The sequence below is a fragment of the Aquarana catesbeiana genome, linkage group LG04 (genome assembly GCF_042186555.1).
Source record: "Aquarana catesbeiana isolate 2022-GZ linkage group LG04, ASM4218655v1, whole genome shotgun sequence".
In the NCBI taxonomy this organism is placed as follows: Eukaryota; Metazoa; Chordata; class Amphibia; order Anura; family Ranidae; genus Aquarana; species Aquarana catesbeiana.
The window spans coordinates 85,400,182-85,423,756 of NC_133327.1; the positions used below are offsets into that span (position 1 = coordinate 85,400,182).

General features: G+C 40.9%; 1 protein-coding gene across 2 annotated transcripts in view; it reads left to right on the forward strand.

Moving 5' to 3' along the window:
* NBAS (NBAS subunit of NRZ tethering complex) overlaps positions 1–23,575 on the forward strand; it is a 1,128,646-nt gene that overhangs the window by 247,350 nt on the left and 857,721 nt on the right. For both annotated transcript variants that reach the window (XM_073625355.1, XM_073625357.1), the window contains exons 15-20: positions 3,434–3,691; positions 5,287–5,412; positions 11,092–11,243; positions 16,603–16,740; positions 17,118–17,196; positions 22,155–22,259. In XM_073625355.1, coding sequence (XP_073481456.1) covers positions 3,434–3,691; positions 5,287–5,412; positions 11,092–11,243; positions 16,603–16,740; positions 17,118–17,196; positions 22,155–22,259 — 858 coding nt within the window. The remainder of the gene's footprint in view (positions 1–3,433; positions 3,692–5,286; positions 5,413–11,091; positions 11,244–16,602; positions 16,741–17,117; positions 17,197–22,154; positions 22,260–23,575) is intronic.

Below are 23,575 nucleotides of genomic sequence, written 5' to 3' on the forward strand. Positions count from 1 at the left end.
CCGAAAAATAAACCTAATGCAGCCATCACATTCAAGGACTGGTAAACTACAATATATTGTATTTTTACTTGGGTTTAGATGCACTCTAAAAAATCAGCAATAGTAAGACTCTCTTTACTTTTATCCAGTTTGCAGCAGCAAAGCTGAACCATAAATTGGGTAATGGAGGGTGAAGGGGTAAGTGACATAAGACATTTGGTGTTATCCTTTAAGGGTTACCTCCATATATCTCTGGTCTATGGTACTAATCGCATTCTTCCTTCTCATTCCATCTCTCAAACATTTATGTACAGGATATCCTTCCCTAGCCAGTGGTTCTAAATTCATTACATTTTCCTTCATGTGACACAAGGCTCCACTGCAATAAACCACATGTGCTTCTGTAACTGCGTCTTCCAGAAATGCGGTTTTCTACATTTAATAGAAATTGTAATGTTCCCCCCAGCACCAGTCTTCTATCCCGTGTCACGGATCAGGGACACATAGCATTTCACAAGTAATTGAGCTGTACACTGGAGACCTTTCTTCCAAGTCATTAATGTAGGATTAGACACATGATATTTGGGGTAGCGGTAGGAGAGCTGCCTCTTGCTTACTGAGAGCTGTACAGTATTTACTCGGCTGTGATAGAGATATTGCTCTTCTCGGACAAGTGTGGGGGCAGAAAATGACATTATATAAAATTGTTAAAAAAAAGGTGAGAATGAATATTGAATGAACTTATTAAAAGGTCTGTGTAGGTAAAATTCAAACGTTGTTTGCTGTAGATTTGGAATATGACAATTTTTACTGAAAGGAGCAACACAGCCTGCCTACTAAATGGCTTTTGATGTTGACAATCTGCACTTGGCTGCCCTAAGCCTAATCCATCTGTTATAAATATATTAAATAGCACTGAACTTTTTATATTCCAACCCCCCCCAACATTATGGAATGTGAGAACTAGCCCCAACCAGAGGTATTATGTAAAGTCTGATAAATATGGAAGCAGTGGATTATGTAAAACTTATGTTACCAGTTGGCTAAAGTTGGACTTTAACCACCTCAATACAGGGCACTTACACCCCCTTCCTGCCCAGGCCATTTTTCAGCTTTCAGGGCTGTCACACTTTGAATGACAATTGCGCGGTCATGCTACACTGTAACCATGTGAAATTTTTATCATTTTATTCACACAAATTGAGCTTTCTTTTGATGGTATTTAATCACTCCTGGGTTTTTTATTTTCCTAAAAAAAAAAAAAAAAAGTTTGGAAAAAAAAAAGTTTTTCTTAGTTTCTGTCGGTAAATTTTGTAAATAAGTAATTTTTCTCCTTCACTGATGGACACTGATGGGCACTGATTAGGTGGTAATGATGAGAAGGCACGAATATGCCGCACTTATGGGCACTGATAGGCGGCACTGATGGGTGGCACTGGAGGGCACAGATAGGCCGCATTGATGGGCAGCAGTGCTGAGCATTGATGGGCAGCACTGATAGCCAGCACTGACTGGCATTACTGATGGCCACTGATTGCTGGCACTTGTGGGCACTGATTGCTGGCACTTGTGGGCACAGATTGGTGCCAGTTGTGGGCACTGGTTGGCACTGATTGCTGGCAGTGGCATCAGTGGCATTGCTGGCACTTAATTGTAATCAGGGCACTGATGATCAGTGCCCTGATTACATCCCTAGATGTCCTCTGTGAGGAGCTGCCACTGAGTGTGAGTGTGAGGCGAGGAGTGCCGATTACCACCATCTCCGTATTTACATGTGACCGACTGTGATTTGACACAGCCGATCACATGGTTAAAGGGCTGCGGCTCTTTACACAGATCGGGGTCACACCATGTCCTAGCGGCGCGGCCGTTCTAGGAGGCCGTCATATGACGTCCACCCAGAAGAGAGTTGCGCCGCCCAGCCATCATTTGAGGGTGGGCGGGCGGCAAGTGGTTAAAGGATAAGGATTCACTTTTACAAAAAAAAAAAATGTATAATTGCACATTTCTTATGCAGGTAAAAAAAAATGCACTGATTATTTTTTATTTTTAAATTTTTTTTGGGGGACCTGTAAAGCATTGCACCTACGATCAGCAGATCATGGGTGTAATGACACAGCTCTGCAGCTGTCTATCTGTACCTCCGATATGGGCAGGCAATTACACTCTGACAGGAAGCTCAATGAACTACCAAGAGCAATCAACAGCACTCCGGTAGTTCATTGAGAACTATAGGTTAACAGCTGCAAAGGCTTTCGGGACTTGTCGTTTGCCCATTCACAGAATACTGTGAATGAATGATGCAGCCGTCCACCCGTTTTTTTTTTTTTTTTTTAGTTTGTGACAGGTAGCAGAGGGAGGAGATTCCCTACTAGCTGTCAAAATGGATATCTGGTGGGGTTGTGCAGGGGCCTTGGCAATTGTAACATGTTACACCCTGAATATATAGCAGATTACCTTTGTTATTTAGCATTGTGGGACCTAGAAGAATATTTTGGTGTGTACACACTTATACATGTGTAAACACGCACACTATGCAAACTGGGGTTGCACCGATACCTGTATCGATGCCGATACAAAGCATTTGTACTCGTGCAAATGCTCCGATACCTGAAACTGATACCTTTGCACTGCAACTTGAGCCCATACAAAACTAAAGGGCTCAAATCACATGCGATTTTAACAGGAATGCAGTGCGACTCGTGTCCGAAACGCATGCGGTTTCCCCCACTTCTCCTGTGTGAACCCAAGCTTTTCATAGTGACTGGGTTCACAAAGGAGTGGTGCTGGAAACCACATGCAATTCGGACAGGAATTGCACTGCATTCGTGTTCAAATCCCATGCGATTCATTGCAGTGCGATCTGAGACCATTGATTTTGTATGGGCTCAAATTACCACCACAAAGATATTGATACTTGGTATCTGCCAGTACTTGACCGCAAGTATCGGTATTTGCCCATAAAAAAAAAATATCCGTGCAACCCTAAAACAGACCATACTTGCGTTTTTGGGCAGGAACTTTCTGCCTGGAATATCTGGCATTTATACATCAGTAACATGTGCAAGGACCCTTAAGTGGGGTACACACTATGAGAAAATCTGTACAAGGAACAATCGTTCGATTTTCAAATAGTGTGTACACAACTTTAGACATCTGATTCACACTTTCCAAACTAAAATTTCCAAAGGGAAAAATCAGATACGAAAGACTGCACATGATCAGAAACAATAAACAAGTCAAACAAAAAAAAGCCTTTGCTGTTGGAGAATTTTTGTGCAATTAGTACCATCCTCAGTTTCGACTGTGAAACATTGTGGAAAACTGGACAATCTTTAGTCAAATTTTCCTTTAGTGTGTACCCGGCTTTAGACCAAGTGATCAGATTTATAATTAATTCTTTTTGACAGGTGTCCTTAGCAGTCCTTATAATAGAATTTTTGTTTGTCTTTAGTGTGAAGTGAAACTGGTCCCTAAAAGGTCCCGCTTGGAGAACAGAACAGGAGAAGACGAGTATGGGGATGAAGATTCCGACTGCGATGAGGAGATGTCTGCTAAAGCCAGATACTTTGCTTATATAAAACAAGGGCTTTACTTTGTCACAGAGATGGAACGCTTTGCCCCTCCTCGCAAACGTCCTCGCACCATCACTAAAACGTATCGCCTTGTGAGTCTGAGGTCGACGACTCCAGAGGAGCTCTACCAGAGAAAGGTGAGATATGTTATTCCAAAGAAAGAACTTCCAAATTAACATTTTATTTGCAAATTGTTGTAGGTCAGTCATGGAGAGTTATTGGTATTGATATGGGGCAAGTTTCCTGAAATGACCATATGAGGTGCAGCAAATCTACTTTGATGAGTAATCCTATCAAAGTGGAATTTATGATTATTTATGTTAGTGACCATTAACATTTCCTTCAGGGGTTTTTTTTTATTATTTTGGCCTTATATGATCAGATGTTTCTGGTGAATTAAGAGCTCTAGTTGTCCTCTTTGAGTTCCTTCATGGCATTCAAAACTAGATCTGGCAACTACGTCTAGTTGAAAAGTTCGTACATCGGCTCTTTTATAAGTCCTATTGTCATGGAATATTAGACTTCATTGAATAGTAATGGAGTGCCTAGAGAATGATTGGGGTCACCAAGATACTTATTAAGTTGACCTTACACCAGCTCAGGATGTTCTGAATTTCATATAGTATTTATAGGTCACTCCTTTGGTAAAAGGTTGTTTATGCTATGACCATAGCACCTGCATTTTTTTTTTGTAATTCTTTTATTTTGTTTTCAAAAGTTGCCAGTTTTAAAAATTCAAAGAAAAAAAAAGTTGTCCATAGTATACAGCAGTGTCCAAATAAAAGGAAAAGACCAATATCCGTGCCAAAGACTATGCAACATATCAAAGTGTTGTTCAGTGGATTAGCATAGACAGAGTAGTTATCCAAAAGCAACTGACACAAAACCTGGGGTACAAAATAGAATAAAAAAAAACATTGTAAGGACATTAGTAAGATTTAAGCCTAGTACACATGGGCCAAATGTCAGCCAGCACCGGCCGGTTCAGTAGAAACCGGCCGACATTCGGCCGTGTGTATGGTAGCCGGTCCAATAAAAGCCGGTCATTCGGACGGCTTTTGTCGAAGTCTCATGACTGAAAAAGATCTGCCAGCTGTCTCCCAGTCAGCGCTCTCAGCCATTGACCGGAGTATTCTGGCAGAGGGGACTTAGCTTCTGTCGAAGGGTCATGACCAAAGAGGGTCTGTCGACCAGCTCCCGATCAGCGCTCTCAGCCAAAGGCTGAGAGCACAGACCAGAGTGTTCTGGTGGGGGGGCCGTGCTCATTTCAGAACACAAAAGCTCTGTAGGGGAAATCGTTGTACTAATATCGGATTGTTAGTACAGTGGCTCCAACCTGAAAACTAGCAGTGTGTATGAGGCTTTAGCATACATCAAGACTGATTTGGCATATCCCGTAACAGGTTGAACCAGAAAACACAATGAGGCGTTGCCAAAGAGAACACATTGTAGGAAAAATAACAGACCTGTGGAAATTACTAAAGTGAGGTGGGTGGGTTGGGATGCAGCATCACACTTGTACTCAATAAATTCTTTGTGTTTCTGCGGTAAAAAAAAAAAATTTAAATATAGGTCTAGCTGGTCTTGTATAATCCATTTTCTGTGGTAGAATGGCTATTTTTTTTAGTAGAAAACTTTGGTTGTGTTATCTGTCGTACTAAAGTAGGACTATGTTGTGAACATCAAATAATTATTAAACTTATAATTGATGCAAACATTTCTCTCATTGTAGATTGATAATGAAGAGTATGGAGAAGCTTTGTCTTTGGCTCATGCCTATGGTCTGGACACGGATCTGGTCTACCAGAGACAATGGAGGAAATCTACTGTTAATATAGCTACTATCCAGGACTATTTGGTATGTCTGGGGTTTTATAAAGCAGAATATTCAATGTTTCAATGTAACTTTGGATAGGCAGCGAAAGAGAATTATAATGTTACAACAAGGTGACAATCTATAAATACCAGTATGAACCTGTCCATAAAACTTATCCTGACAGCTGTGTCATGCTAGAATGACTTTATTGTGAAAGTGCACCAGGCACCCATCTGTACAGCCCCCTCTTTCTTTCTCTTCTGTTTCCTAATAGGTGTCATAGAACGTTTGATACTGTGACATTATCTGACAATGAGTGTCACTAATGATCAACAGAGAGTATAATTCAGTAGAGACTATCTCACATGTCATTAACATAACTTGACTCAATACTCTGAGCAGTCTAAATGATAAAAACAACATATTTTTTAAATCCTTTATTTAAAGGGAGCACATCCGTTTATATACTAGTATTCACTTTGCAAAGTGAACATCCTTTACTCCTTTAGTAAATCAACCCCAGTGAGCTGTCACTTTGTTGCTTGCTTTGTGATTTTCATTTTAATTTTCCCACAAGCACAAGCTGCAGACTAAATGCTTTTAGATAACGCCAGTTTTTCATAATTATATAAATATATTTTCCAATTGTGTTAAGATGGGTAATCACATTTGAATACATTAATGCTGGTCCATTATTTCATTAGTTGCTGTGTGAATAAAAATCTCATTAGATTTAAGACTTTTACTGTATTTTGCTGCTCGTATGCTAGAGTGTTGCAACTTTCATAGGAGTTTACTTTGGGGTCATACCAAGTTGAGGGTTTTTAAGCAGGAAAGAAAATTGCTCAATTCTCCCACCAACACAGTCGCCCCTCCCATGGAGCTATTGTGGTGTTTTTTCTGGGGGGGCGCAGGTTGTCCACACATGGTTTGAATCTTGGCCAGTCCCCGCTGAACCGCCCGAGATTCGAACCAGTTAAAGACATCTTTAGTAGAATAAACAGCTGTACACACAAAACTATACTCCATAACACCCCTATCAAAGTAATTATTAGGATTATTTCTTTATTAAAAAAAAACATTTGGACTGCTGCGGGCTAGTGACCTTGCACCCTACATTTACTCTTGCCCCTGCTTTGTTAAAGTATATATCAAAAGCTAACTTTTCTTCATTTTGAACAGAGAAGGGTTGAAACCTCTATTAGTTTTTCTTTTGTTTTGTTTTATTTTATGTTTTTTTTATTTTCACGACCGGTGTCACTGTTAGTTAAATTTCCCCTCTCTATATTTCCTGGAGACTCTTTTCACTGGGACTGAAATTAAGGACAGAATCAATATTTTTGAGTTGTCATTGGAACAAGAATAAAAGGGGACATTTTCCATGGGGGTAGTTCTAATGAAAACTGTCTGAGAGGAAATTTACTTTATAAAATGTAATTATAAATTAAGGTATATCTTTTTTGTTTTTTTTTTTGTTTTGGATAGCGTTGAACCTTTCAATAAACAGAATTGTGTGTTAGAAACAGAATTGCAGTTGCAGCTGAGATTAGAGCGATTTTAATCTCTTGACATCCCAGGTGAACTAGCAAAAGCTGAAATACCATGTCATTGAAGCTTTACACTTTATCTTGATATGCACCCCCCCTCCTCCCTTCAAAAAAGGTGGATTCCCCTCTGGAGAGACCTTTACTGTAACTCTAATGCTCCTACTTATTTTAAGAAGATTGTTTTATATGTCATTGATTCCCTGATGATGCTTTTAAAAAGTGTGAACTTGGCTGTTGGCATTTTTGGTAGAGCAAAGTCCAAATCTCTCTGAGATCTTTACATCTCCAGTAATATAGTTGCCAGCTCCTGAGACTCTCACTTTCTGCATGGCTGCCTTGACCTTAACCACCATGATGTACTTTTTTGTTTGTTTGTTCTCAGGATTTACCCTGCTTACTCTTGTTTATTCCTTTCACTAGCCTAAAGGATGGGTATCCAATGCCATTTTTAAAAAAAATTTCTAGTCGAATAACAAACAAACAAACAACAAAAAATTCTGCACCCCCTATCTCTACATTATACCTTGGACACTTGTACAGGCCTTGTGCTATGATGATACTAGTTCATATGTATTTTATTACAATGCTTTAGTAAAAACAAGCAGATCAATTCACAAATCTCAGTGCAGTAGTTTCCACTTAGCTTGGTGGTCAGTGCTGTGGTGCCCCTGAAGTTGGTTAGTGATGTACTGCCCCCTTATGTTGGCAGTGTAGTTCTGCTTAGGTTGGTGGCCAGTGATGTTGTGCCCCCATACTTTAGTGGTCAGTGGGAGAAGCACCCTCTTTATTAGTGAATGGCAAGAAGAATACCATTTACATTTATGGTCAGTGGGAGGAAGTATGCTCCTTACATTGGTAATAGGATGGAGAATTCCACTTACATTGGTGGTCAGTTCAAAGAATGCCTCTTAAGATGGTGGTAAGTGGAAGGAAGAATGCCCCTTACATTGGTGGTCAGTTTGAAGAATTTCTCTTATGTTGGTGAGTGGGAGGGGGAATTCCACTTACATTGTGGTCAGTAGAAAGAATGCCCCTTTCATTGATGATCAGTGGGAGGAATAAATCGCCCTTTCATTGATGATCTATGGGTGGAATAATGGCCCTTTCATTGATGATCAGTGGGAGGAATAATGGCGCTTACATTGGTGATCAGTGGGAAAAAGATATCTTTTTACATTGGTGATAAGTGGAAAGAATGTCCCTTTACATTGGTGATAAGTGGAAAGAATGTCCCTTTACATTGGTGATAAGTGGAAAGAATGTCCCTTTACATTGGTGATCAGTGGGAAGAATTTCCCTTACATTGGTGGTAAGTGGGAAGAATGTTCCTTACATTGGTGGTCAGTGGGAAGAATGGCCCCTACATTGGTGGTCAGTGGGAAGAATGGCTCCTACATTGGTGATCAGTGGGAAAGAGAATGCCCCTTTCATCGATGTTCTGTGGTAAGAATGGTGCTTACATTGGTGATCCGTGGGAAAAAGAATACTCTTTTCATTGATGATCAGTGGGAAGAATGGCCATTACATTTGTGATCAGTTGGAAAGAATGGCCCTTGCATTAGTCATCAGTTGGAAAGAAGGGCCCTTACATTGGTGATCAGTGGGAAGAACGGCCCTTACATTGGTGATCAGTGGGAAGAACGGCCCTTACATTGGTGATCAGCGGGAAGAACGGCCCTTACATTGGTGATCAGTGGGAAGAACGGCCCTTACGTTGGTGATCAGTGGGAACAACAGCTCTTATATTGGTGATCAGTGGGAAGAACAGCCCTTATGTTGGTGATCAGTGGGAAAAAGAATGCCCCTTACGTTGTTGGTCAGTGGGATGAACAATGCACCTTAAATTATTGGTCAGTGGGATAGATAATGCACCTTACATTGATGGTCAGTGGGTAGTATGCTACTTACATTGATGGTCAGTTGGAGGAAGTCTGTCTCCTATATTGATAGTCAATGGAAAGAAATGGAAATAATTTCACCCTACTGACTGCAAAGCTTCACTGATATCTATTATTTTACCTTAGGGACACAAGAGGAGCTACTGCACTGGTGCTTTACTGATGGCTCTCTCAAGCAATGATATGCCTGAACTATTCATAAGCCCCATTTGGGATATCAGTTCCTCCCTAAGTGGTTACAGGAACACTAAATGAACCCCTTATATAACATAAATACCTTATACTAATTTTAAACCTATCCGTTCCAAAATATCACAAAATTAAATTACATCACCACGTTTTCGGGACTGAGAACACCCAAACTGCCCAATAGAATACCGGCGTTCCGATAACCATAAATGGGCTGTATACACTGACAGGAATGCTTACACTTGTATTTATACATTTTTATGATTCACTGGAACAGAAAATTAGGATAACAAATTGCAGTTTATATTTTTTATAACCAATTCACTGCTTCAACAAAAGACCCTAATTATGTCAATGACATAATGAGTGTAGCTGCACTTCCTTGCAAACTTTGATTATTTTGATAATCCCTTTTGAAACAAAAAAGCACAAAACATCCCTGCACAATATTATTATCATTTAATTCTGTTTCCTACCTATTATTTAAATTTTTTATGATGTTCAGGTAATTTTTTTTTCTGACCTTGTGCAGAATTAATTTCAGCAAATGTATTCATTTTTTCTTTATGATTATCTTTCTTCCTATTTATAACAGGCTAATGACGGCAGCATAATTAGCTTATACAAATCAACTAGGAAGAAATAATAGGTTTACAAGTTCTCTGCATAAAGAATAAATTAGTGTTATCAAGTGTTTTTAACCCCCACCGCACTGTGCAGCCACAGGGGCTGAGGCATATGGTCTGTGCATTTTTATAGAGACATGTCATTCATATTAATCATCCAGAAGGTCTTTCCGTTGCGGAGAGCCAGAATTTTGTAGCGTTTTGTTGTTGTTTGTGCTGGTTGTATACAGCTGAAGCAGCCATTTGTGTTAAAGACACACAAACTGCATCGGAGACTTTTATAATGGACCTAATTCTCAAATTTACTCGTCACATGAATCCATAGGGCCATGTCTGCATTAGCCTAATCAATACTATTAGGTTTTTTTTTTTTTTTTTCAGTGAATAAAACAATGGCTGCTCCTAAAGCCTGCACAAATAAGATCATAGTCTCTGCATAGAGGAAATATTGTGGGTGTTTCACATCATTAGAGCCTGCCTAGCATCTGTTGATTTTAATCAGGCAGACTCAATTCTTTAACATATAATGCTTGTCATTTACAAGAACAATCATTATTTTGACAGAAACAGCTGAAACTTGCTATTTCAGTGCTGGAAATAATGATTGCATTTGCAAATGACACATGCATGATAGTTTTAATGACTTGATTATCCTGTCTGGTAGACTTGTAGAGAGATAAGAGGATTAGTAGGGCACATTCAGAAAGCAGTGCCTTAGTATGTAATGAATACTCCTAGGTATATAGGTAATGCACTATGAGTGCAGGCACAGGTGAATACAGGTTTTAAGCTGAGCACAAGTCAGTGCAGGCATTTAGATTGCGTATAGGTAAGCACTGGCTTTTAAGCTGAGTATAGGCAGGTGAAGTTTTTTCAAGGTAAGCACAAGTGAGTGCCATTTTTTAAGGTGAGCATAGATAGGTGCAGACCGGAGAACTGAGCATAGGTGATTGCGGGCTTGTAAGCAGAGCACAGGTAAGCAAACTCTAGAGGTCTGAGAACAAATGAGTGCAGGACAATGAGGTAAATACAGGTGAATGCAGGCTAGTGAGCTGGGCATGAATGCATGTTAATGAGCTGGGCACTAGTGAATGCGGTTTTGTAAACTAGACACAGGAAATTGCAAGCTAGATAACTGGGCACAAATAAATGCAGATTAGAGAGCTGGGCAATGGTGGGTGCAGGCAGTGAGCCTGGCTTAAGCTAATTCAGGCTAATGAGCTGGGCGCTGGTGTGTGCAGGCCAGTGAGCTTGACTCGGGTAAATGCATGCTAATAAGCTAGGAACAGGTGAGTGCAGGTTTGTGAGCCAGACACAAGTGAGCACAGGCTTGTGAGCTGGGCACTGGCTTGCGAACTGGTCTCAGGAAAGTTCAGCCAGTGAGCTGGGCACAGGTCAATGCAACTTTGCCGTCACAGCAATTTATTACTGAATTTTCACTTTCTGTATTTTTAATTCCAGAGTAAGATCAAGAAGCGGTCCTGGGTTCTACACGAATGTCTTGAACGGGTTCCTGAAAATGTGGATGCCGCCAAGGAACTGCTAATGTTTGGCTTGAAGGGAACAGATCTGGAGGCCATGATTGCCATTGGAAAAGGGGAAGATGGCGGAAGGTATATGAGGTTGCACTGTGTTGCGTTTTTGAGTGTATACACTTGTGAATAAATTGGACACCATAGCAAATTTCCTCTCAAAAACTTAAAGTGGTTGAAAAGTCAGAAGATTTTTTTTTATCTGAATGCATTCTGTGCATTCAGATAAAAAACCTTCTGTGTGCAGCAGTCCCCCTCAGCTCCCCTAATACTTACCTGAGCCCCCTCTCTATCCAGCGATGTTGCACAAGACACTCTGCTGGCCGGGACTCCCCTCATTGGCTGAGACAGCAGCACTGTGCCATTGGCATCAGCTGCTGTCAAAGTCAGTCAGCCAATGCGGAGAGAAAGGGGTTGGGGTTGGGCCGCAGATCTGTGTCTGAATGGACACAGGAAGCTGTGGCTCGGCTCGAGTGCCCCTATAGCAAGCTGCCTTAACTGCCTAATGATGAGCCTAAGTTAATGATATGCCTAGAGCAAAGCATCGCGGGAATTGTAGTACGTGGCTTTTATATGTGAGCTGTTTTAACTGTCAAAGGATTTGTATTTCTGTCCATCCAGTCCTGAGAGCTGCACATTACAGCCTTGTCTGGCAGAGAATAAGACCTTTGTTTCTCTGTTGTAGTTCTGTAACACTTACAGGCCCTGTCCCTCCTTAACAGTGTGCCTAACCAGTGTTTATGTGTACTATGTGTGCTGTTTTTACTAAGGGATGTGATAGATTTTATTCCCTGCTACGCAGGGAAACAAAATCCACCACATTACTGCTGACAGGACTTGAGGTGGTCGGGAAATGGGTAACATACATTATACCACCCAAGCCTTGAGATCTTTAGCCCTCAGGGCTTAGTACAGTGTTAACATTTTATTTTATTTTTTTAAGTGATACTGAAGTCTCTTTTTTTTTTTTTTTTTAATTTAAAATAACAAACATGTTATACTTACCTGCTCTGTTCAGTGGTTATGCACAGAGCAGCCCAGATCCTCCTCATCTTAGGTCCCTCACCCTCCCTCCTGCCCCCACAGCAAGCAGTTTGCTATGGTGACACCTGAGTCGCTGCTCAGTGTTTTCAGTCAAACGTGGAGCCGCAGTTTGGCCCCACCCCCTCTCCTCATTGGCTCACTGACTTTGATTGATAACAGCAGGAGCCAATAAGAAGGGGGCATCCCGGGCAGCCGTGAGTCTCGTGCATCATTGCTGGATCGAGATGGAGCTCAGGTGAGCATTAGGGGGCCTGCTGCGCACTAAAGGTTTTTTTTATCTGCATTAACATAAAAAAAAACAAAACTTCTGAACCACTTTAAGTTATACTAGGTGAATGGGAACATGTAACAAATATAAGGTAGGTGTTATCCCAGTTTGGCTGCTAAAGCTTAGCAACAAAGAGCTTTGTGAGTGTTTAATATCATTTAAGACTGCAGATATCTTTTTGCTTTGGATTAGACAGACCCAGTCTAGTAAACTTGCAATTAGATACGAGCATTAGCAAGGGAATAGGGTAAATATAGCTGTTCCAAGTACATATTTGATTAAAAACTGTAAATAAAAACATATAAATAAAACATTAGCACGCTTTGATAAAAAAAAGATCGTTACTCGAGTTTATATCTAAAATATTCTTAAAAAGACTTCCCCTTTAGCACTTTGTGGATGCCAGAACACGAGCACAACATGAGTCTTTCATTTCGGTCTGTGGTAAGCTGGAGCTTTTAAATAACAAAGCCTGAGTATGTTTTCATTTTTCAAGCAGCCGTGTGCCACAAGTGACACCTCTCCAGAGATAACAGTGAAACTTTTGGCTGCCGGTGTCGCTTTCACATTTGCATATCTGTACACAAATGGCAACAGTTGACTCGCGCATCCTATCCTCTGATTAATGATCTCTAGCTTAAGACAGCGCTCTGAAGTGCCTTATTCCTTAACATGTTAATGCATGCGTAAATTCATTTACCAATCTTCAATCTTGCCCATTCTAATTATCCTTTTTCCTATCTGATGGTTATGGTAATTAGCACACTTCAGTAAAATGTTGTGTAATAATATACAGTCTCTTGAGCGCTTTGATTCGGAGCAATGTATTATCATTACAGCGGGCACTTTCCCAATGCCATCTCAGTGCCTCCTCCGCTCCCCTGTTGCTTTTTGATAACCACTTAAAGTGTGGGCTTTAATGCATAATATATGCAGCTGCGCTTTAGTGGAGATAGCCTGTGTCTAAGTGGAGGAGCCAACTGCCTCTTTGCTGCAAGACTGTTTGCTCCAGAAATCAGACTTATAGAGAGTTTTAAAGGACAGAAAAAAAACCAAAGTATTTCAATTAATGGGTTTTGCAGTTGGAATAAGGCTGATATTACCAGGGACATTTCTAGCTTATATAACATTTGTTTTCCATCTAAAAAATTGTTTAAACTACCTCTTTGTAATGTATCTTCTGAAAAAGTGGACCTCTCCTTGCCTAAAACATAATTTAACAATACTTCTCATGTGAAGGTCTCTCTTGATGCAGGCAAGTACCGTTTATTAATGTCCCTGTGGATTCCTTAGGATACCAGACTAGCTATACACAGAACCTCAACCTCTCTTTAAGCTGAAATTGAGCCCTGCCCATCATTACATTGGGACCCATTCTTGTTATTCAGCTGTCAGTTCCTGTAGAGCAGCGGTGGTCAACTTTCTTTATATGAGTGCCCCCGGTGCAGGCCCCAACATCACCAAAGGGTTGTGCATAAACCTCAGTGAATATTCACAACAGGATATAGTCAAAGACTTATGGTGTGATACAAGAAATTGTCAGAGACTGCGGACATAATACAAGAGATGGTCAGAGACTGTAGACATGATATAAGAGGTGGTCAGAGACTGTAGACATGATACAAGAAATGGTCAGAGATGGCATACTTGATACAAGAGATTATCAGTAGTAGATGGAAGACATGATACAAAAGTTGGTCAGAGACTGCAGACATGATACAGGAGATAGCCAGAGATGGCAGCCATGATACAAGAGATTGTCTGGCAGACATGATACAAGAGTTGGTCCGAGACTGCAGACAAGATACCAAAGATGGTCAGGGAATGCAGACATATGATATAAGAGATGGTCAGAGACTGCAGACATCATACAAGAGTTGGCCAGAGACTGCAGCCCCTGACCATCTTTTGTATCATGTCTGCAGACATGATACAAGAGATGGTCAGAGATGGCAGGCATGATAAAAGAGATGGTCAGAGACTGCAGGCATGATGCAGGAGACTTTAGAGGACATGCTATGAGAGTTGTTGGAGACTGGGGATTTGCTTCAAGAGATAGTCATAGACTGAGGACATATTACATTAGACTGCTAGAAATCATTGCTATAAGGGAATAGGTAAACACAGATTTGTGTTTGCAGAAGCCTCCGGGCTGCAGGTTGGGCATCAAAGCTTTAAGTCGTGGTTCACACTTGTGCGATGTGGGAATCAGCGCGATTCCTGTGCGGGTTCCCGCATCACACCTGACTCGCCGGCTGTTCACACTGACATCTGCGAACCACTGTGGCTGTCAATGTAAGGTTAATGACACGCCAGATCGAATCGCAGTGTGAACTGTGAAATGGTGCAGGAATCGGATCGCATAGGTGTGAACACCCATGCGATCAGTTTCCAGTACCATCCAAAAAAAGGGTCCTTCACCATTTTGGTGCGAATGCGATGGGATTTCAGCCTACAGTTTATATGGCTGAATTTGCATCGCACAGACAATGCATGTGCTCTGCACAGCAATGCGGTGCGAATCACATGCAATGTCTGTGATTGCACAAGTGTGACCCCAGCCTTAAGGCCAATGTAGGCTTTGATTATTCCGATTACTAGGTAATTTGGTAAGCAGTATATTAGCACTGTTTTTGCATTTTTATTCCATTTGAAGGCAATATGGTGTTTCGGTTGGGCAACTCAGAAATGTTTGAACTATGATCAGAAACAGAGCCAGTCAAATAGCATTTTCAAAGGGTCAGCAATGTTAGCTCCAATTTATCCTTGTACTGTTGTCCCACAATGGAAATGTATAGTGTTTTATATATGTTTTTTTTTGCATAGTGTTAATTCGAGTGAATGTTTGTGAGTACTTCATATTTACCTATTTACAGACAGCAGAGAGGGCTGTAGGCAACTTTTAATATGTTACTAGGCCAATCTTAAAGTGGCCCTGTCAAGTAATTAAATCTCCATAAGGTATTACCCTGCAAAAGACCTACATTTCCCACTGGCAATTGCTGCTCCATTCGAGGGCAATGGTCCTCCAAAGTCTGCTGGGAAACAGATACTTCCGGAATGGTTGGTTTCCATGGTCCACCGCAGCTCTCACTGGTTCCTCCTGTTGACCTCATTGTCATTACTGTATCCTGTAGTGCCACGAAAGTTAGTAGAAGGAACCAGTGTGAGAAGCAGGGGGCAAGGAAAATTACACTCCTGGAAATGTCAATTTACTATTCCTATGTATTGAAATGGGACTCAGTGGTGTGGAAAGTGGGAAAAGTTAGTATGTGTGCTTTTCTTTTGCTTTTATTAATATTTTGATATTTTCTGATACAATAATTTATATTAAAGAATTAATTGTACAGAACAACTGGTTACCCACGCAAGGGTTATTTTGGTGATAAAGCAGAAAATGAGAATGGGTGACACGCTTAACATAACGGTTTTATGGGGTGAAAGCTAATATTATGACTTTGTGGTGCAGGCTGTGGGTCTGCAAAGGAGACTTAAGCATATTGTGGAGAAACAAGGTTCGGCAAAGGTGGAAGCCTAGTGCAGGAGAACAAAACAAGGGAAAAAAATAATAATAATTAGATATTTTAAATACATTAGGAGGTTGCTTTAAAGCGGAGCTAAGCTTGCCTGGTCTTCAACCGTCACCGCCCCTCGCTGGCATTTTCTTATGGGTGTTGATCTTTGGTCATCTTAAGTGGCTGGCGTAGGAAGATGTCACTCTAGTGCATGTGCAGGAGTAAGTCGACCCGCCACAAAGAAACAATGCCGGGAGTGACCTGCACATACAGGTAGGTGTATTTTATTGCAAAAGAGACATTTCATGTCTCTATTGCAATTAAGAGCCTTCCTGCTCACAGTTTGTGACAGCGGAACTTTAGTTCTGCTTTAAGTGCCTTAATGAAAAATCACTGTGTTTACACATTACCCCAAATGTGTCAGAGAAGTAACTGTATCCCTTCTCTGCCTGTTCTATATGACTACCTGCAGACTCAAAGAGAGAAAGAGCGTGAACGCAAACATTCTCTGATGTGTTTTCATTTTCAAAGCAGCTTAATGCACTATGAATTGTGTGCATTAGTGTGCCATTTGTTTTTTTACTTGTGACTAGTGTGTTTTACTTTTTCTCAGATTCATCATACCAGGAGACATTGACATTGATGATGTTGCATATGAAGACTTCCTTTCTCCTGAAGAAGAAGCAGAACACAGAAAAGAGAAAGAAAACCAGAGGAGGGAAAGCCTTCTTCAGCTGGTAGACTTTGACAAGTGAGTGCACTAGTTTTTTTATTGCTAATACAAACACTGGGCATTATTCAAGTGATGCGAGTTAATTGTCGGTCGAGTTAGGTACCATCCTGGGGTACATCGTCAAGGCTACGTTTGATTTAATTTTAAACGTTTGATTTAATTTTAGGCCTTATGGTTGCGGATGATTTGTATGCCAGAATCTTCTACCGCTTTAAGAGTCTGCAAAAATATTTTATTAACAAAATCTTTTTAGCATATATTCTAGATTGCGTCAATTAAAAAAAGCTGGGGATTTGTTTCAAGACATTTTAAAAGTAAACTCATAATCTCTACAAATGTTTTCAAAGAACATACTTTGTTCTTAGTAATTCATTTCAGATATTTTTTTCTCACAGCTTAACCCTTGAACAGAAAGAGATCTGCCGTTGTAGGCTAAAGCTGCTGACATACCTGGATCGTCTGTCTACCTATGAGGTAAGAAATGTGGCTCTATGGCTACTATGGCTAAAGAGAAAGTGTGTAAAGGTTTGAGTACCAACCTGTGCAAGTAATTGTAAGAAACATTGACAAAGTAGTCAAGAAATGGCAACCAGTGGCTGGCATTGAGCTATAATAAAATAATAGTGGTTAAGCCAGATTGCTTGAGGAATACAGTGTTCCCTTCATCAGGGCCTGCCAAAATAAACAATGCAATATTCATCAAAACTTGAGAAAAATAAAATTAAAATCCAGTAAACGATTATAGATTGTTATGAAATAGGGAAAAAATGAAACCATGCAATTTACACATCGCCTTGTTTCATACTACGAACCTCATGTGATTTGCACAGGAACCACAACGCATTCCTTTTCAATTCACATGCGAGTCACTGTGGTTCAATTTGAGCCCATTAATTTTGAATGGGCTCAAATCGCACCAAAGTTGTGCATGCACCAATTTTGGAACTGTATTGCAACCGGATGCATGTTACTTTTGTACCATGCGATCCGGTGCAGGCAAATGCACTGCGTTTTCGACATTATTAAGATTGCACTGACACCCACTGCAGATCACGAGGGCACTGTGATTTGAATGCGGTACGGGAAATGCGTACGTTTCCCACACCGCGTTAGTGTGAACCTAGATTAAAAAGTTTGTTCACATTAGCTGCACACTAAAATGGAGAGAGAAGAGATCACCAACAATGGTTAAATGACTGGAGAGTGATGTCACCCATAGACTTATGCCGCGTACACACGACCGGTTTTTCCGTCGGAATAAACTCTGAAGGTTTTTCGTCGGAGTTCTGACGGAGTTCCACTGAAACTGTCTTGCCTACACACGATCACACCAAAGTCCAACCGTCTAGAACGCGGTGACGTACAACACGTGCAACGGGACTAGAAAAAGTAAGTTTAATAGCGTGTAGCCAATAGCTGCCGTCTCGTACTTGCTTCAGAGCATGCATTGTTTTTGGTCTGTCGGAACAGGATACAGACGAGTGGTTTTCCCGATAGGAATTTATTCCGTTGGAAAGATTTAAAACATGTTCTATTTCTAGGTCCGTCAGAATTTTCGAAAATAAAAAAGTCCGATCGGAAATATCCGATGAAAAGATTTCGTCAGACTTTTCCTGCCGGAAAGCCCGACCATGTGTACGCGGCATAAGAATGGCTCATCCATTGTTGGCTCTCTCTCCTCTCCCCTGAAGCCAGCCTCTGGGAGCTGATCACATGACCAGCGTTCCCTTTGAATAGGTAAGTATAAGTATCTTCCTTCTGCAGGGTAGGTAGTATAGGTCAACAAAAAAAGAGAATAGGAAAAGGATTGTACACCCACACAGTTACCTCCTATAAAAAAATGTATTCATATTTTTTTGATACAAATATACTTTTTATGGCAGTAGCCACGTGGGTGTACAATCCTTTTCCTTCCCTCTCTTTTTGTTGATTATGCAATGTTGGTTACACCCTACCCATATGTGAATGTGGTGGCACCTCTTTATTTAGGCACAATTTTTGTTTGGACTCCCTAGACCAGGGGTCTCCAAACTATGGCCCTACAGTTGTTCAGGAACTACAATTCCCATCATGCATACTCATGTTTGTGGATGTGAGAGTTTTACAATGCCTCATGGGACGTGTAGTTCCTCAACAGCTGGAAGGCCGTAGTTTGGAGATCCCTGCCCTAGACCATATTCTTGTGTACAGAGGTAGTATATGTGTTATGCCCCGTACACACGGTCGGATTTTCCGATGGAAAATGTCCGATCGGAGCGTGTTGTCGGAAATTCCGACCGTGTGTGGGCTCCATCGGACATTTTCCATCGGATTTTCCGACACACAAAGTTGGAGAGCAGTTGTCGGAAATTCCTATCGTGTGTACACAAATCCGACGGACAAAGTGCCACGCATGCTCAGAATAAATAAAGAGATGAAAGCTATTGGCCACTGCCCCGTTTATAGTCCCGACGTACGTGTTTTACGTCACCGCGTATAGAACGATCGGATTTTCCGACAACTTTGTGTGACCGTGTGTATGCAAGACAAGTTTGAGCCAACATCCGTCGGAAAAAATCCTAGGATTTTGTTGTCGGAATGTCCGAACAAAGTCCGACCGTGTGTACGGGGCATTAGAAGGGAGTGGGAGCAATTTTCAGCTTAGTTAGTTTTAGCCTGGACTTCCACTTTAAAGTAAAATGATAAGTAAACGTATGTGAAATCGATATTAAAAAAAAAAATAAACTTAATTTCTTTTAGTGCATACATAAACAATATAATCATCACATTGTTCATTAAATATAAAAGGTGAGAGCCCTGTTATATTAGGTTTCTCTCCAGTGTTGCAGATTTGAACAGTGCCACCGTATTTGATTTACCGTAAATTTTATTGTATTCTGTGAAATGAAAAAATAAAAATTACAAAATATAAAAGCGGAAACTGTATTGAGGTGATAAATACTAGTTATATCCATCCTGTAACTTGAATGCTTTAAAATTATAATATCCATATTTGAAAATAGGGGATCAATTAAATTCTTTATGGCTCATCACTTTAAAGAAGAGCTACGGGATGGTGATTAAAGCTATACAACAGTCTTGTACAGTTAGTTAAGCAAAACCGCTAATGTGATTTTGGTAAACTTCACGGTTTTAAAAACGAGAAGTCATCTCTTTACACAGCATCTTTCTCAATCCCCTGGGCTCCAGAAGGTATCTCTGAAGAAGTGACATAATTTCCTTTTAGTGTTTGGCAGAACCTACTAAGACTACAAATTCTGTCATGACCTGGGATTTAGAGTCTTAAAAGGAGGCAATGTGGGTGGGACTGTGGGCATGTGTGGGAAGGATCAGACTCCTGGCCTATCAGTCTAAGTATGCTGCGCAGTGGGCGCATTAGACCAGGAGTCTCCCAATCCCACTTACTGCAGCGAGCAATGTCATAATCATGTCACCGCTCACTGTACTAAATATCAGGTAATAGGAGAAAAGGGGAACAGAGGGCTTTTCATAGAACAAAGAAGGCTGAATTTCTGACTGACAGGACACTGTAACACCAAGAAATGTGTTGAAGTACAGCGCTCTCTCCTATAGGGGCTGCTGAGAATAAGCCCAGGTGCCCCCTGCTAGTACAGAGGCTGCCAGTCACAAGCACGGTTTGTTGCACACCGACATTACAGGTTTAGTCTAGGGGATGTCTTTTCAGAACTTTTTGCTGCTTATCTTGAAACAGGAGAGGGGTTCAGAACATGGCAGTACAATCAATGGAAGGACAAACTTCTAGCACTAATGCTCATAGCTGAAGACGCATCCAAGTCCCACAGTAGGTCTTATTTACAATGTTATGGAGCTGTCTGATACCTAGCTTCCTTAGGTAGTTCCTCAGTGAGGGAGATAAAAAGTTCATTCTCCAGACCAGGACTTCAAGACAGTGCCCTATAGCGAAAATCTATTAGTAATGTTCACCAGGCCCTCAGCTCAGCCCCAGCCAAGACCCAAGCTGAAATTCTTGTCTTAGTATAGCTGCAGCAGCCTCAGGAGAACTGGGATCTACCTAGCAGAAGAAGAACATTCTAAAAAGGCCCCTGAAACATTTATAATCTCCCAGGCACCTTCTGGATGCCTCCTTCCAGGGATTAGATGGGGCACGACAAATATTTATACTGGACATTTGACTCTCCTTGCCCTATATTGTGGAAACTTCTCCTAGCAGCAGGTAGGAGAAATCAGATACCCAGCTAGAAAACCCTGACTGGACAAAAACAATAGATTACTGCTCCACTGACTACAGTGAAACCAAAAACTAAATTTAGCCTAACAACCTAAATAGAAGCGGGAGCTACACAAGTATGGAAGCACCTCTATACATATAGCATAAGATTTTCCCAAAGTTCAGATTTAGGGTGCAACCTAATTGATGGCCCCCAAATTATGCCCCTATCGTTGTTGTGCATGGGGTTACCAGCCATCAGCTTGTATTAGCCTTTTCATTGGAGCCATCAGCTTATATTTACTCTATGATTGTCATGACATATAGCATATCCATGGCTGTAAAAGGGTTAAAGGAAAACTGGTCTGAAAGAAATATGGAGGCTGCCAATGGTGACCACCTTCCATTAACTATTTGTCTTGCTCTTTCTGGCTTTAGTACTTTTTGAGGCCTAGACAAACATGTAAATTAAAAAGTCAGAGTGAAGTCAGAGACCCTAATCTGCTTCAGAGAGTATTAACCTTTGTGACCAGGGGTCATTGGCCAGACCAATTTTTGGAGTGTGACGTTACTAATTTATTTGTAAGGTTGAAGAAATAGGAACACGCTCAGGTGCCCATTTTTAGTTCTCTGTTGCAGCACTAATTACTATTCCCATGGTGTAGGCCAATGTACGTAAGGACTTTAAGGCTCTGTTTCCACTAGTGCGACTTTTCATGCGACTTGGGACTGAAAAGTCGCATGACAAATTGTTTCCCATGATTTCCAATGAGTACCGTTCATATCTGTGCGACTTCAAGTCGCAGCGACTTCAAAGTAGTCCCTGCACTACTTTGGTCCCACTTTGATGCGACTTGAGGTCCATAGATACAGGCATTGCTTCAAATCGCGGTAAAAAGTCGCGGAAAAATCGCGGTAAAAAATCGCGGCAAAATCGCGCGACTTTGGGGACGCACTAGTGGAAACATAGCCTAAAAGCCTTATTTTAGGCTACATGGTAAAACTGTTAAAACAGCATAACAGCCAGACAAATAGCATTTTCAGAAGGAGAGAGCCCATCATATTCTGTCTGCATGGGTTTCCTTTAAGAATAAAAAAAAATATTTATTTCAGGTTTACTGGCTCCTTAATGCTGCAGAACATGTCAAACGTCTGATAAATAGTCTTGAATTATCCATTCATAATGCGCTCCATTACCGTGTTCCGAAGGATTTCTCTAACATCTGCTCCTTTCGTCCTGCAGGAGATCCTCGGGGGGCCTGAGGCAGCGGAGAGGAGATACGATGCCGACTTCTTCAAGAAGTTTAGAAACCAAAATATCGTGCTGTCAGCAAGAACATATGCTCGGGTAATGTTACAAAGTCAGAACAATAAAGGCGGAATTGATTCCTCTTTAAGCGCGCCGCCTTTCACCTCCATTATCATTTATAATCTGTTGCAGTTAGTTAACTCCGCGTTAAAGCCCAGTGTGCTTTGAACTCTGTATAGTTAGATGATCCTGTCAATACTAATCCACAATTAAGTAATCCTTTTTCTAACTAGATGTGGAGGCGCATGATCCTGGGCACAGTGACAAATGTTCTTATCCATCTGCCTTTGTTTTTGCTAATATGCTTATCATCTAAGGGCGCAGAGTGTTATTGTTTTCACTGCAGCTGTTTTATGCTTTTGCCTTAACCTTTGGAACTGTACAGTCAATGGCTTTGTAGTGTAGTGTGAATGTTACATACAAAGGCTCCTATGTGACAGTCAAACCACTTGATGTCCGGAAGATTTTACCCCCTTCATGACCCCAGGGCATTTTTTGCTATTAGGCACTGCGCTATTTTAACTGGTAATTGCGTGGTCATGCAACACTGTATGCAAATGACATATTTGATCACCACTGGGTTTTTTGTGATATAAACTCCAAAAAAAAGATGGAAAAACAAAAAAAAACAAACATATTTTTTATTTTCTGCTATAAAACATATCCAATTTCTTCATGAATTTAGGTCATGTATTCTGCTACATATCTTTGGTAAAAAAAAAAATACTTTCAATAACTGTATATTATTTGGTTTGCGTGAAAGTTATAGCGTCTGGTATAGATACTGGAATTTTAATTTTATTTATTTATTTATTTTTTACTAGTAATGGTGGTGATCAGCGACTTATAGTGGGACTTTGATAGTATGGAGGCAAATCTGACACTAGCTGATGCAGGCTGGGTGGTGCACTAACTGACACTGACAACAATAGTGACACTAATACAGTGAGCAGTGCTAATACTATACACTGTCACTGCACTAATGACACCAGCTGGAAAGGGGTTAACATCTAGGGGCGATCAAGGGGTTAAATGTGTGCCTACAATGTTTACTATGTGTGTTATCTGCCACTTTTACTAAGCGACCTTGCGTTTTTTTTCCCTGCTTAGCAGGGAATAAAAAAACAGCAAGATCACCTGTCAGTGTTTAGAGCTCTGTGGTTACACCACAGAGCTCCCTTCTCTGAATGACAGAGCTAATCAGCGGGTGGTGGCAATCAATCATTGGCCGTCACTGGCTGATCAGCTTGTGCTGTAACAAATCACACCACAGCTGGGGCGTAGGGCACAATACGCACCCCCTACCCAGAAGCTCTGATCATGTATCAGGTATGTGATCCAGTGCAGCCACGCTG